General features: G+C 38.9%; 1 protein-coding gene across 1 annotated transcript in view; it reads right to left on the reverse strand.

The window, feature by feature from the left end:
• INTS4 (integrator complex subunit 4) overlaps positions 1–16,303 on the reverse strand; it is a 118,847-nt gene that overhangs the window by 39,405 nt on the left and 63,139 nt on the right. The window contains exons 10-12 of the mRNA XM_004683237.2: positions 15,816–15,990; positions 11,757–11,962; positions 4,024–4,166 (exon numbers count right to left, since the gene is read on the reverse strand). Coding sequence (XP_004683294.1) covers positions 4,024–4,166; positions 11,757–11,962; positions 15,816–15,990 — 524 coding nt within the window. The remainder of the gene's footprint in view (positions 1–4,023; positions 4,167–11,756; positions 11,963–15,815; positions 15,991–16,303) is intronic.

The raw sequence follows: 16,303 nt of genomic DNA on the forward strand, positions 1-16,303 counted from the left end.
CTCAGAGAATATTATTATGGCTGTGGCTGGGCTTGAAGGTGCTCCTTCTTTATCTCAGTCTATTCAGGTGTCAGCTGGGCAATACTAGTGCTATTAAGTGGGTCCTCAATGCCTCTGGGTGTCTCCAAAGCTAGACTTCAACTGTAACTTGTAATATTATTTATTCACTTAGCTACCACCACACCTGAAGATACCCTCCGTATACCCTCTTTCTTTTCTCCCTACTCTTTGAGGTCTAAGTCTCCAAGAGGAATGCATTTTTAAATCTCCAAGCAATGAAGAGTGGTTGGGTTGTTAACAAGAACTCAATAAGCATTTGTTGAACAAACAAAACAAACTACCTCCTCCTTCAGAGCTTTCATTTATACATCAATATTTAGCAACATTTTTAAAAGTTGCCACTGTGACTATTCACTATTTTATCATTTTCTTTTTGATATTTCTAAATAAACCTACCATTCATGGGGGATGAAAAATAACATGAAGTAATTAGAATAATGACTTGAAAGTCTTTTGGAGCACTGAAACTACCAAAAAATCACTGTCTTATACAATATTTATATAATATTCTGGGTGAACCAAATAGCCACAAATCTTTTTTTTTAAATAATGTAAGTTTATTTTTACATCAATTTATGCATTTTTCCATCTCTGTTGTAATGCCTGTGGGCTTCCCATCACCAAATCACCCGTGTGTCATCACCATAGTTCTCTTCCCTCCCCCCACCATTTTTGATCCCATTTCCCACTCCACGGCCGTAACATGTCTCTGGTATATATAGCTGTTCATTATTATTATTATTTTCTCGCCTGGTCCTTTATACTCCTACTATGAGTGAAACCATCCAGTATCTTTCCTTTTCTTTCTGGCTTATTTCACTCAGCATGATCTTTTCCAGCTCCATCCATGTTGCTGCAAAAGGCAAGTGTGTTTTTTTTATTGCTGAGTAATATTCCATTGCATATATGTACTACATCTTTTTAATCCAGTCGTCTACTTCTGGGCATTTGGGTTGTTTACAGGTCTTTCCAATTGTGAATAAAGCAGCATTAAACATGGGGGTGCAGGTGTCTTTTTGAATCAGTGTTTTTGTGTCTTTTGGGTAGATGCCTAGGAGTGGGATTGCTGGGTTATATGGAAGCTCCATTTTTAGCAGTTGCCACAAACCTTATTTTAAGGCTAAAACAATGTTTTGCAAAATATTCCCTAACAATCCTTTCATGGAGCAGAATTAATCATTTCTTTTGTGTCTCGGAGAACTATCATTACTGAGAAAGGTAATTTATCCCTACAACTCCACACCCCAAATGACTGGGTGCTCCTGAAGACAAGCAACATATGAACACTGAATTGGGCTGAACTGACTGAACAAAGAAATGGCAAAACTTTTAGAAACCCAGATATCAAAAATGTTATTTAGGTTAAGACTTCCTGATATTTTTAGTTTTTATTTCTATTTTTTATTAACCTCTTTATTTAATTTTGCCTCTTAATCAGATCTTTATTCAAATTTAGGTACCTGAAACGATTTGCCCTTTATATAAACAAATTTGAGATTATGCAACAGTCTTCTGTGGTGGTTTTCTTCTTTTTTAAAAAATTTATTTATTTATGCGTACCAGAGCTGGGGTTTAGCTCTGGTGCAGGGGATGAGAGGATTCACCTGAGACAGTGGGACACAGAACAGGCAGATTAACTGAAATACACTGCTGAGGGGAGTAGCGGGCGAGACAGGAGAGTGGTGTGCTATGTGGGACACTGGCCAGGGATCGAACTCATACTGCAGTGGCTGTAGATAGCTTGATGAAGGAGTCTTCAACCCCTTTTCCATCAGGGAGGACCCTGTGGTGGTTCTCTTTTATGAGGGCTTCTTTTCAGCTGCTGGTTCCTTGGTAGTTGCAGCATTTTTTTTCCTGCCAAAGGCTATTTTGGTGGCTATTCACCCAGCCTTCTTTCCTTTCCTGCCCCCCACAGGCTTCTTGCCTGGGAACCCATTTTCATCTCATCTGGCGTCTATGCTGCTGCCCCAATCATTCTATCCATCCAGAGTTTGTGATTCTGAGCATGCTGAAGAATGGTATTCTGGCACATGGTCTTTGCATACAGAAAAAAATGTCAACAAGATTCTCAGGTTCTTCAGTGATTCATCTTCAGGACTCTGAGATGAATCTTCTTGTGTGGTGATTGGAGGACACTTTGAATTTCTAGACTTTTCAAAATGCTTCTAAGATCTGAACTGAGGATTTTGTGCATGGGAAAGGTGTGGTTATTCTTGAGGGAGGTAACTTTCCATCAAGTGCAATACAGATCATCTTTCAGAAAACACTTTCAGCCCAAATGCATACATGCCCCCACATGGCTACCAGGAGCAAGTCTCAGAATATTCAGTTTGCTTGCATTAAACAAAGTAATTCCAGGGCTGTTTCTGAAGGCCTGATAATACCACTGTCCTTATTATAGATGACACAGGGTCCCCTGAGATGGATATGATGACGGTTTCCCATTTTGCCCTGGCCAGCTCTCGTCCACTGAGAGGCATAAACCTTCTGGATATCATTTCAGGTCCTAAGTTGGTTGTGTTTTTGTTTTGTTTTGTTTTTTTCATATTAGCTTTTGAGGACACTTTTTTTTTGCGGGGGTGGCATAGAAGAACTAGGGTATAGGCCAGAAGTGTAGGTAGTGAGAAGATCTGCCAGAGACAGAGAGCAGAACAGGGGGGTTTATTGAAATACATTGCCAAGGGGAGCAATGTGTGTGACAGGAGAGGTCAGCTATGCCATGTGGATTAGCTCCTGGCTGGGGATCAAACTCAGGCTACAGTGGTGATAGCACTGAGGCTTAACCCCTAGGCCACTAGGGAGGTCCCAAGGACCTAAGTTTCTTAAGAAGCAAAACAGCTTCCTTGTTTTCCAGTAACCTTCAACTTTATCTTCAACCACCAGTGGGAGTTCAGTAACTTCCTCTATATGATAACCTTTAGACACAGCCAGTGCTATTAAAGCTGAGGCAGCCAGAGCAGAACAAATGGCATACCACTTCTGTGTTGCCAATAGTGCCAGGTTTTGATTGGTGCAAGAATGCAATCCCCTTGACACACATTTCCAAAGTTCGCTGGCCAGATGCTGAGTCCCACTCTGGGAATTTGGGCTGTAGCTCTGCCCAGTACTCTAAGATTCAGTACTAGTTTGATGACCTTCTAGCCCACTGACAGCATAAGGCTGTCTGTTTTTTTGGCAAGTTACTATGTACAAAGTTAAGAATATCAGGTCAAGTGGGAGCCTTGAACACAGCAGGCAAAGTGACATTTTTGCCAGATGACGTCCCTTTTGAGTATACAGATATCAGCAGACAAGCACATGCCATAGTGGGAAGAGGAGAAGACCAGACTCTACTTTAGTTTTTAAAATATCTCCCAAGTACATAATTAACCCACAGTTTTTCTATTTTTAGTAACCAACAATTTTTTTGAAAATCATTAAACTATGCTGATATGATTGTATCACACAAGCTCATTTAAATTTGTGGAGCACATTTGAAATGTATGCAATTAGTTCTTCTAACAGTGATTCATGAAAATAGTGTTAACCGTCTTAGCCCAGTCAGTAAAGTTAAAGGGAAAATGGTTGTGATTTTCCATCTGGAGACCAAGTGGCAGACCTACTTCAAATCTCTATTGATGGTTATGATCCTGTATATGAGGCAAAACAGACAATGGAGTGACTAGTACTATATAGGAGAAAACGGACTTTACTCTGTATCAACACTTAGCATAGGGCTTGGCATATAGTGAGTAAACAATAGGCAAATAATATTTGCTAGGTAGATGAATAAACAAAGGAATAAATAACCTAAAATATGATATTCAATTTAAGAATCCTGAGAGTTTGGTTGAGTTAGGTTTTGAAACTGAAGACTAATCGAGGGCTATTTCTTTAATCTATGATGCTCCATTAAATAAAGTCAACACTATACATTCACATTATTATTGGACTTGATGCGCAAATGAGCAAAAAATTCCTTACTTCCAGATGGAGTCCCTATCAGTAGGGTACTTGTTTAAATTTTTTAGCAGCTCCACCAGTGCAAGATGAATCCCTTCTTTGGTTGAGACATTAGTGCAGCATAATAGTTCATGAAGAGCCTCTCTAATATCTCTGGATGAATCCTAAAAAAAAAAAAAAAAGGTAATAACAATAGCAGCAGTCACTGTTGATAGCCATATGGGAGTGCATAAAATACAACAGGACTATAGGGTAAAGAGTTCCTCCAAATTGGGGGTGGGAAGTGCTGATAGATAAAAAGACATCACAGAGAAGTGACATTTCAATTGAGACTGGGAGCATTCATTCATTTGTTTATTTATTTATACATCCAATATTTAGTGAACACTTACTAAACAGCCAAATATTTATTAAACGTCAAGTATGATTAGATGCACAGTACATAGGGACATGGAATAATTAAAATCTCTGTACCCAGGAGCTTCATTCTAAAGTAAAATCTAAATGCACAATAGACAGGGATAAGTACTACAGAGAAAACAAAGCCGGTTAAATGAAAGTTCCTAGAACAGATGAGGTATTTTACACAGGATAAACAGAGGGAAAAGCAAAGGAAATAGTCTTGAGGTAGAAATATGCTTGGAAAAAAGCAAGGAAGCCAGTGACACTAGATCAGACAAAAAGAGATGTCAGAGAAGTAGCCTCCTCCTTCCACAGCACCTACTGCTTGATCTCATGAAAATGACTAAAAAAGGTGACCAACAACTTCTTAATGTTAAAATAAATAGATAAATCAGCCCTGATTTTATTTAATATCTGTTTTTTTTTAAATTTAAATATAGACAATCTGAAACACATATAAAAGTAGAGATAACACGTGTTCCTAGTATCAACAGTTAGTGCACTCATAGGCAATCTTGTTTCATCTACACCCTTATCCACTCCTCCCGGGTTCTACTATTTTTATTACTATTATTGTGAAGACATTCAGAGAAACCACAAAATTTTGTTGGCAAATATTTCCATAAATATCTTCTAGAAAAAAAATTAAGATCCACAAATTTCACCTGGGAAATAAGTATCTTTTAGTAAGTAAAATTCCTTCACATCTCACTTTCTTTCCCTTGCCATTTCTCTCTCATAATCCTATGGTGGTGGTTAGATTTACAGGCTGGGTCAGATTCAGATATAATTTTGTTTAATAAGGACATTTCATAGATGGCGTGTGTACTTCAGAGACTTACATGTTATCTGTCTTTTTCTGTGAAGTAATAACCATTGATGATCACTGCCTAGCTCTAGCAATTCATTTAGGTCATAAAGCAATGAAGTTCTAATTCTATCATTCCTCTTTATTTATTAACTGGGGATTTATAAAGAGAAATCTCTGCATATCAACTGGGTGGTTATCCTGAAGATCAGTTTGTATTTATCAATTTTCAGAATGAATTGTTACTAAGCATCTTCCAAAGATGACTATTGCAGTGTTTTGTTTTTCAACTATCACTAGGAAATCATGAATCTAAACACATATGCATTCATAATCCTTTATGATGTGCTCCATGTTTGACTAGTGAGAGGCTATTTGAGTTGTCTCCTGGATCTTTTTAAATATAACCCAAGAGGTCTTTGATAACATTTGCTTTTCGACAAGATGATACAAGCTCATCTTGTGACATTTCCTGCATCAGATATGTTGGCTATCTGACATTTTTCTCAGGAATTTTGGTTCCTTTAGTAGGAGATAGGGTTTCCAAAGCATTTTTTTAAGTTAAGTTTACTGATAGGTAATTTACATTCTGTAAAAGTCATCCTTTTAGTGTATTACTTATGAGTTTAACAAATGCATATTGTTATGTAACCATCATCACAATCAAAAGATACAGAACCCTTCCATCACCAAACACTTCCCAAGTGTCCCTTTATAGTCTACTCCTCACCCCTAGCCTCTGGCAATATAGTTCTCTTTTTTCCAAAATGTCCAAAAAGTCCAAAATGGACTAATAGAATATGCTTCTTATTCGGTCGGTATTTTCACTCAGCAGAATGTATTTGAGATTCATCCACATTATTAGGTGATTCAGTTCATTTCTTTTTATTACTGAATAAACTTTTGTTTCATTGTAGAGATGTAACAGTTTGTTTATCCATTTGCCAAATGAAGGATTTTGTGTTGTTTCCAGTTTGGGGTTATAATACAATCACAATAAACATTGCATACAGGCTTATCTGTAAACATAAATTTTCAATTCTCTTCAGTAAATACTTCAGAGTGGGATTATGCATTTTTTCAAATAATATAATAGTTTATTTTTACATCATTTTGTGCCTTTTTCCATCTCAGTTGTAGTCCCTGTAGGCTTCCTATCACCAAATCACCCGTGTGCCATGGAATTATACTTTTTAAGTACACAGTTCTATGGCATTAAGTACATCCTCACTGTTGTACTACCATTATAATTTGTTACAAATGTCCTTTTGAAGGGTTTTATAATTTATCTAGTTATTTCTTTAGTTAAATTTGTGTCAAATATAAGCAACCTTAATGTCCAATCCAAGATCACAACTATCTTGACCTAAAGTTTAACTTTACAGAAAAATTAAGCACTTTATAGGACACAGTGACATCCACACAGCAAATTCTAAGAATCAGCGGATTCATTTTTTTTATCCTCTAGGTACCCTCTTTCATCCTGCAGTTTTCTCATTTTTTCAGTCTCCACAGTAAGTGGCCCCAACTTCTAAATAAACACAGCTTACTTGACATGTCATTCCCCTGTTCAGGTACCTGTGTGGCTTCCCACCTCCTCAAGGATTAAACTCAGGCACCACAGTAGGGCATACAAGGTTCTTCAAAATAAATTTCAACCCCTGCCCTTTGTAGTCATGGGAACTCAAGGTTCCCATCCAGGCTGTCTCAAGTCAGCCTTCCAGCCTTTACCTGTGGCCACACAATTCCCTCTGGCTGGAATGCCATTCCTTACTTTATGTTTGATACCATCTTGTGTTATTGCAATTACTCAAATTTATACTGCTGCCTTTCCCATAAAATTGTGAGCAGCTCAAAAGGCAAAAATTGAGTATATTGAGAAGTGCCTCTTTGACATCCTCAAAACCTCAGAATCTTAAGATAATCCTATAGAACCTGGCTCAGCAAAGATTAATAAATGTTTCTTGAATGACTTCTTCCATTTAGTTAATTTGATATTACAAAAACGCTGCTATATGAATGCTTTCTTTTAGCCAAGCAACACACTGAGCACAAATGAATTTTCTCATTAAACATATAGCATATAAACATATAGAACTCGCCTCCTCTATAGATGTGAACATCCTAAATAATTTGTCTAATTTGTACTAGTAATTTGCCTAATTTGTCCTTTAATAGGATTGTGCTAAAACCCTTTAATAGCTTTCAGGTGCTCTTATTATTTTTTAAAAGGATTTAGTTATTGATGCATACAAGAGCTGAGGTGTAGGCTAGAGGTGCAGGGGTTGAGAGTACGTACCAGAGACAGAGTGGGGAACAGAAGAGGCAGATTCACAGAAATACACTGCTGAGGGGAGCAGCGGGTGAGACAGGAGAAGTCTGCTGCACTATGTGGATCAGCTCCCTGGCTGGGGATCAAACTCCTACTGCAGTGGCTGCCTATAGTTTTAAGCGCTGAGATAGGGAGGCCCCAGGTACTCTTCCTTAATAAAACTGTTAGGGCTCTGTGTGAGATGTGCTCCCAGCATTCCCTCCCCACCTCTCAACCTTCATTCTAATCTTATACCAACCCCAGCTCTTTGTTAGAGCCAGTCTGCTTTTGATCCCTTTGTGCAATGTTTTCCCCACCAAAGTTTCTACTGATTGACTAAAACACACTGCTGAAGGAAGCAGCAGGCAAAATAGGAGAGGTCTGCTGTGCCATGTGGGTCAGCAACCTGGCTGGGGGTGGGGCTCAGGCTGAAGTGGTGATAGTGCTGAGACTTAACCCCAAGGCCACCAGGGAGACCCTGGTTTTGTTCTTCTTAAGTAGGCTTTTTTTTTTTTTAATATTCATACAGAACTGGGGTACAGGCCAGAGATGCGGAGGGTGATAGGATTCACCAGAGACAGAACGGGGAGCAGAACAGGCAGATCGACGAAGCACACTGCTGAGGGGAGCAGCGGGCGGGTCAGGAGAGGTCTGCACACCATGTGGTCACCTCCGGGGCAGGCGGGGATCGAACTCATGCGGAAGTGGCTTTAGCTTCCCAGTGCAGTGCTTTAATCGGCTGCGCCACCAGGGAGGGCCAACAGGGTTTTTTTTTTAAGGTTTATTTATGCATACAAGAACTGGAGTACAGGCCCAGAGCTGTAGGATTTACCAGAAACAGAGTAGGGAACAGAACAGGCAGCAGATTAACTGAAATACACTGCTGAAAGGAGCAGCAGGTTGGCCAGGAGAGGTCTGCCATGCCATGTGGGTCACCTCCCTGGCCGGGGATCGAATTGGTGCTGCAGAGGCTTTGGACAGTTTCGTAGTGCTGAGCTTTAACCCCTTGTGCCACTAGGGAGGGCTCTCTTAAATAGGCTTTTTACTGAAATAGATATGCTGAAAGTATACAAATACTATTTTGCTCGATAAATTTTCACAAATTGAACAAACTTATGTAATTGATATTCAAAGCAGAACATCAGACTACTTGCCAGTACCCCAGAAATCTACCTAACCTGAGGCCCATGGTTTTTGCTCACCACTGTACCCCTTTAACATTGCACTTGGTGCATAATAGGTACTCAAAACATATTAAATTTAAAAAGAAAAAAAGGAAAAAGGAAGGAAGGAAGGACAAGTTGCTTTAGATGTGTCTGGCTCTACATGCTGCAAACTTAACCACAGATAAAATACTTCCCATCTGAACAAATTGCACCACTTGTAGGAGGCAATTATACTTGACGTATTGGGAAAAACTTACAAAATAATAGATAAAGCTGAAACAAGTTATAAAATGTGGGGCTGCAGCAAGGGGTTCATATGTTTGGTATATGAATAAGTTGTTCAAAAAGGAGTAAAATGTTGTCTTCTGTATAAAATCTTCTACTAGTTACCCAAATACTCAGAAAAAAATCCCAAGCAACCAGCGATGGCCTACCAGGCACTCTACCGAGAGCCTGGTAGAGCCGCAGACCTCTTCTCACACCACTTTCCTCCTTTCTGTCCACACTGGTTTATTCTGTCTGTAAGTACAACATAGGCCACCTGTGCCTCAGGGCCTTTCCACAGCTGCTGGCCCCACTGGAGACTTTTCCTCCAACCTTCGCATGGCTGACAGCTTCCCATCATTCAAGGCTCACTCACTGAACAGACTCACTGTCTATTCAGAACGAAGGCATTTACTGCGAAATTCCCAATTTCCTCCATCACTGCCCATTTCCTACACAGGATTTACCAGTATCTGAAATCATTTTGTTTACCTCTCTTCTTACTCTAGTTTCCACAACAGCAAGGAATCTGTTTCTCTTTCTCTCTTTTTTTTTTGACCAAGAAAACACTGGTTTATAGCACTGTATATAATTCAGGGGTCTGGTTCACCATACCACACTGACTACCAGAGTACCCAAAATGCCTCACCATATACCACTGGCTTTCTTCCCTCCTTTACTCCTGCTCCTACCTTCCACATCTAGTAGCCTAAATTATGCAGTCATATTTCTAGGGTTTGTTTTAGTTAGTTTTGTCAGTTCCTTTGTTTACCTGTCTGCTTTTAACACTATCACTTATTTATTTATAGATAGTGCTTGCTGAATTCAGATCACCATAACAACAACAACAAAGGCAAGTTAATGCAGGAAGGGTTAGCTAGCTAAGTCTCAAAGCAGTAAAGTACAATGACACAGTAAATAAAAGAAGCAATGAGCAGCAGGGTAGGTGAACAGTTTTAAGTTCAGAAACAATAAGTTTAGTGAAGTCTAAACTTCCCAAACAAAACTATACGTCAAGGATTTTAGATTTATGCAAAGTCTGCAGGAGTTTTATTACAAAAGCACTTACAGATAAGCCTATCGTGGTCCTGTTAATAATTCTGTACATCAAAACACAGCTCGGGACATAGCTCAGCTAATTAGAAAACATTTACTGCACATCTACTTTATGTCTGACATTGCAAAGCCCTGGGAATAAAAAAAAAATGAAAAAATGCCATGATTCTGTCTCCTTGAGAAGCTTAGAGACTTATGGAATAAAAACATAAATAATGAGAACTCACTCCAACATATGCTAGAGCAGTGTACGCACAGGGTGCTATTGGAATACAAGAAAGTGTACCAGTGTGGGTTAGGGAAAGCAGTAAAGAGGAAAAATCATGAAGCGTAGGGATGTGACTACAGTATAAAGTTCAAGGTGAGGGAAAATGGAAAAGAAAGTTAAAAAGAAATGGAGGTACTAAGTAACAGAGGCCACCCATGGGGAGTAACATACAAAATGCAACTTAGCTTCTTAGTATAAAATATATGAACAATTATACACATTTACAATTTAGGGGGAAAAGTCTTAAAAGAAGTGCTCAGCAGCAGAGAGAAGGATGGGGAGTTTCATAATCAAAGCACCCTATCTGTTTTCTGTAGTATGTAGTAGGAATCTGTTAACAAGTGTTAATGACCAGGTAACAAATTATTAACCCTTTTACAATATATGGGGGGGCACGCCAGAGGCCAAATCTCACTTAAGAGATTTTTTTGAAAAGCTTTAGTACTCCCAACCACAATCCAGACAGTTTAGAAAACTAATTCAAGAACCACATAGAGTTGTACAGCCTGGGAGCTAAATTGTGTTCCTATTCTACAACAACCACTTATTAGCTGTATGACCTTCTTTCTTGTAAAGCTCCAGAGTTGAGTGAATTGAACTAAGATTCACTAGAAGAATTAAAGCAAATCAAAGGCTGAAAAGAATTCTTTACTATGTAACCCCTACCTCACCTGCAGCCATTTCCCTCCCTCCCTCCATCTCTATAGCTCCATGCTAATATTACAATTAATTGCAATTATACAATTAATTGAAAATACCACACTCACTCTCACCACTGCTTCCTTAGAAATTGTTTTCTGTTCAGTACCCTTCCATTCTATCATCACTACCAATACCTACCTTCCTTAAAAAAAAAGGGGGAGGGGGATCTTTAAAAAGTCCTGCTTTGGGCCCTCCCTGGTGACACAGTGGGTTGAAGCACAGCAGTAAGAAGCTAAAGCCACTTCAGCAGGAGTTTGGTCCCTGGCCCTGAAGGTGACCCTCATGGTGCAGCAGAACTCTCCTGACCCCACCTGCTGCTCCCCTCAGCAGTGTACTTCGTCGATCTGCCTGTTCTGCTCCCCACTCTGTCTCTGTGAATCCTCTCACCGCTCCCTAAGCCTCTGGCCTATACCCCAGTTCTGTATGCATGAATAAATAAATCTTAAAAAAAAAAAATGTCCTGCTTCTCCTTCAAATGTCTAGTGCCTCAGTCTTTTTTCCCCATATCCCCAATCTTACTTCAGATAATTCAGGTTAATCTCTCCATATTCCCAGGGCATCGGGTGCTTCCCTGATCACGGGAATATGAAGTTTTATTTGCATATCCTATTCAGCTGTCAATCTCTTCCAAGTTGGGAGTAAGAATGCAGAACAGTGCAGCGTTACATTACTGTGTCATCAATTCCTACCACAGGCCTGGCTTTTTAAAAGTTTCATTTATTTCATGGTGCTTAGTAGGTATTTAATAGAGAAATGTGTAACAAATTATACACTCACCTCTAACACAGCCAAGACAGTGTCAAGCTGATCCTCTCGAAGGGTAATATTGTTAGAGATTTTTCTCATGGTATGTATGGATTGCAGGCGTACTTCCTCAATTTCATCATTAAACATGTCAACCAAAAAATCAAGACACTTCTCAGCAAAAGCGGGTGATGACTGGGCGAGCATACACAGAGCCTCCACAGCAGCAATGCGGACCTCTACAGAAATCGGACAAATAAAACTGCATGTCAAGTTGAGAGCAGTGGGGAAAATCCCAGACGTATGCCTTCTCACTCAAGTTTGTCTTTCACTCTCTACTCCTGTCACTCTACAAACTCTCTCTGGCACACCTCAATGCCCACAGATTCAGCTACCACTGCATGAGGACCTAAGCACAAGGACTTCGGTATCTCAGGGACTTAAGTTTAAGTCCTGATGTCACAAACATGAAATCAAGCAACACATCTGACTCCAATAGCTGAATTTCTTGAAAACTAAGTTGTCTTTCTCATACCAATATTCCAAGCACATTTGGAAACTTTTTTTTTTTTTTAAGATTTATGTATTTGTGCATCCAGAACTGGGGTACAGGCCAGAGGCTCAGGGGAGGTGAGAGGCTTCACCAGAGACAGAGTGGGGAGCAGAACAGGCAGATCGAGGAGGTACACTGCTGAGGGGAGCAGCGGGTGGGTCAGGAGAGGTCTGCCACACCATGTGGTCACCTCCGGGGCAGGCGGGAATCGAACTCATGCTGAAGTGGCTTTAGATTCTCAGTGCAGTGCTTTAACCCGCTGCGCCACCAGGGAGGGCCCTGGAAACTTTTTTTAAAAATTCAACTTTTAAGTAACTTTTAAGTAATAGTATTGGTTATTAATTTAAAACAGTAGGTTAAATTATTTGGTCAAATTATTTTCAATTTAGAAATAAGAATCACCAAAATAAATTAACTTGCCTCAATGTGAATGAGCAGAGATAAGACAAGTGTCCAGGTTGGCCAATTTTAGATGCGGATTAGGGTACATGCTCTGGAATGAGAGGTCTCATAGTGAACTGAGGAGGATAAATCCTCCACAAACTTGAAAGGTGATATTGAATAAGTGACTTAACTTCCTAACACCTCAATTTTCTCACCTGTTCAATCAAGATAATCCTGATTTCTTTACAGATTTGTTAGGATGAGGAAATGAAATAATGTAGGTAAAGCACATATGTCTGGCATATGTTAAAAGCTCAGTAAAAAGTAGCTATGGCAGAGGTATCAGCCTTTTAAAACCTTGGGAACAGCTAGGTTTTCTGTCTCTCTTCATGCTCAGAAGATGTAACAATATCGTCACTGATGTCGGGAGTTCATGTACTAACACTCATTTCCTTTGTTCATTCACTAATGTTTCCTGAACATACACTATGGGCCAGGCCTAGCGCTAAGTGCTGGGATACAAAGATGCCTATAACTTTACAGGCAGTGTTCAAAGACTTTCATACCCGCACATTTTGTTCCAGTGATTCCCACATTGTCTGAAACAAAATGTACAGTTTCAAAGAAAAAAAGCACTCAAGTTATGTTAAAACTCCAAGAATATAATTTGTTTTTTTGTAAAAGAAAGGTTTTATAGACAGTTTAATAGCAGAGTCTCTACATTAAAGAGAGATTCAGACAAATGACTCAGATTTTTTTTGGCAGTTATAAATTACTCCTTTTCATCAGAAGGAAAAGGATTTTCTCTATTTCACCAAATGTAATTTAAATATGAAATTCCTAGTAATTACAAAGCAGGTAGACCCAAGTGAGTTAGCTAACTGGCTCTTCCTAGAGCTTTCTCCATTACACGTCATTGACTCATGTGTAACTCTTACAAGTCTATCAAGGGATTCACAGATGAACTTCTGGTAGGCATGAAATAATCAGTATGACCTGAGCTAATATCATTCTAAGAAAAAGCAAAGAAAACCTGATAATTTTAATATACAGCCTAGGTACAATTTCTTCTGGACATGCTGGAATGCTGAAAATTTGTTAGTCTCCTTAAGGATTCAGAGCAAGGAAAAGGAATTGGGTATGCTAGAACATGAAAAAAAAAGGGAAACCGACCCTCTGGTATCTTTTTTTTTTTTTTTAAAGATTTATTTATTTGTGCATACAGAACTGGGGTACAGACCAGAGGCTCAAGGGCAGTGAGAAGCTTCACCAGAGACAGAGTGGGGAGCACTCTGGGCAGATCAATAAAGTACACTGCTGAGGGGAGCAGTGGGAGGGTCAGGAGAGGTCTGCCGCGCCATGTGGTCACCTCTGGGACAGGCGGGAATCGAACTCATCTGGAAGTGGCTTTGGCTTTTCAATGCTGTGCTTTAACCCGCTGCGCCACCAGGGAGGGCCTGGTATCTTAATACATGTAATCAGATTCTGATTTTGCCATTACTAGCATTGTGCTTAGTACTAAGACTACAAAGATGGAAGAACAGGGCTGTCTCTCACATCTATGAACAAGAAAAAGCACAGGGAGCGGAAGAAAAGGACCTTTATTGGTGGCACAAGGGTTTAAGCCTCAGTTCTATAAAGCTATCCACAGTCACTGCAACACAAGTTTGATCCCTGGCCAGGGAATTGATCCACATGGTGCAGCAGACCTCTCCTGTCTTACTTGCTGCTCCCCTCAGCAGTATATTTCAGTGGAGTCTGTTTCAATAATGAAAAAAAATAATAATAATAAGCCCTAGACTAAAGTTGAGATTCTGCCCCCAAAATTTGCAAATGTATGTCCTAAACTAACCACTTCCTAGCATAAAGCCCAATATTTGTTTTAATAGGAATACGACAATGCTCAGTAACTGATAAAGTAAAAAACTACAATGCCTGACAGCCAATAGAAAGTAACTAAGAATACACAGAAGCAAGAAAATATAATCCATAATGAAGAGAAAAATCAATCGTTCAGAAATTGCACAAAGGAGACCTCTAAACAAGTATACTAAAATAATTATTATAAATGCATGCTCCGTGATAGAGGAAGAGAAAAAAATTAATAAGTATGCTAAGTATAGGAGTGGAAGATTTTAGGTAGACACAAATTCTAATCAAATTTTTTGGAATGAAAACTACAACATGAGATGAAGAATACACTAGGTGGGATTAATAAGGATTAGAAATAGCAGAAGAAAAATTTAGTGAATTTGAAGACAAAGCAATAGAATTACCCAAAATGTGAAACAAGGAGAAAAGAAGACTGGAGAGAATCAATAAAGCATCAATACTGCAGTACGGCCTTAGAAAGTCTAATATACATGTAACTGGAGTAATCAAAGGAAAATGGAAGTAGAAAAATATTTAAAGAAATAATGACCAAAGTTTTTCCAAATTTGATAAAATCTATAAACTCACAGATCCAAAAAGATCATTAAGAAACATGAACATAATGACACCAAGACATATAATTATATCAATTAAAATCACTGATAAAGGGAAAATCAGCTAGAAGGGGGAAAAAAGACACAGATATATAGAAGAAAAAACAGAAATGACAAGAGTTGTAAACAGAAACCATGCAAACCAGAGAAATGTAGAAAATCTTTAAAAGAATTAAAAAGACCTCACTGATATAATTCTATTCCTGTGACAATAAAAGTTTTTACTAGTTACACAACAGCTTTGATGTTAGAGATACCCAGGTTTCAGTCTTGCTTCTGACTCTTATAAATTGGGTGACTAATAACAAGTTATTACCATTATCAATAAAATCAACTTTTAGTACCAATTTATTAGGTGTTTAGCATTTTATCTATACATAGCTCAATTAATTATCACAATTCAAAAGTATTTACTATTAACTTTTCTTTACAAAAATAGTAGAATTTGAGCCCAGATTCACTAAACCCAAAATTCATGCTTTAGTTCACTATCTCTTAATAGCTGAGCCTCAGTGTCTCCTGTTTATACAACTAAAACAATAGTAGGTAGTTACAGAATGATTGTAAGCATCAAATGAGATAATGAGCGCAGATCACACAGTGCAATGCCTGACACAAAGCAGTCATTCACTTAGATGGTTACGCTTACACTTATGCAGTCATACTTACCATACATTTCATCTTCCAATCCATGAACAAAGGCTCCACAAGCTCCTGACTCGATCAAGTTCACAGCTCCGGTATCTACTTCTTCCTTGGGAGCATCATCTCCCCACTTCCTACCACTGGAAAACTCCCCTGAACTGTAAAGTTCCTTTGCACGCTCATGTGCAGTGCGTTTTCTCTGTAGAAGACAACAATTACCACATGCAAGAAGTTCATGAAGGAACAGTAAGGTGCACCCAAGAACTAGTAAACGTAAGAAATAAAACTGTTCTCTGGTAGTTAAAAGTTTTTTTAGAAATGCTCAGTAGGTCAGAGACATGCAAATTAAACTTAAAGAAGAGTCATAGGACTATGTGAGTAACCTTTTTAAAGAGGATGAAGGGAGCAAAAGCCTGTTGATCAGATAAGTTGTTGTGTTTGCCATGGCAGCACAGGAAAAGAAGACCCAAAGAGGTAAAATAATGTCAGTGACCCCTCCAAACACCATCCTG

This window comes from Condylura cristata, unplaced genomic scaffold, assembly GCF_000260355.1.
Source record: "Condylura cristata isolate star-nosed mole 26May11 unplaced genomic scaffold, ConCri1.0 scaffold00015, whole genome shotgun sequence".
NCBI lineage: Eukaryota > Metazoa > Chordata > Mammalia > Eulipotyphla > Talpidae > Condylura > Condylura cristata.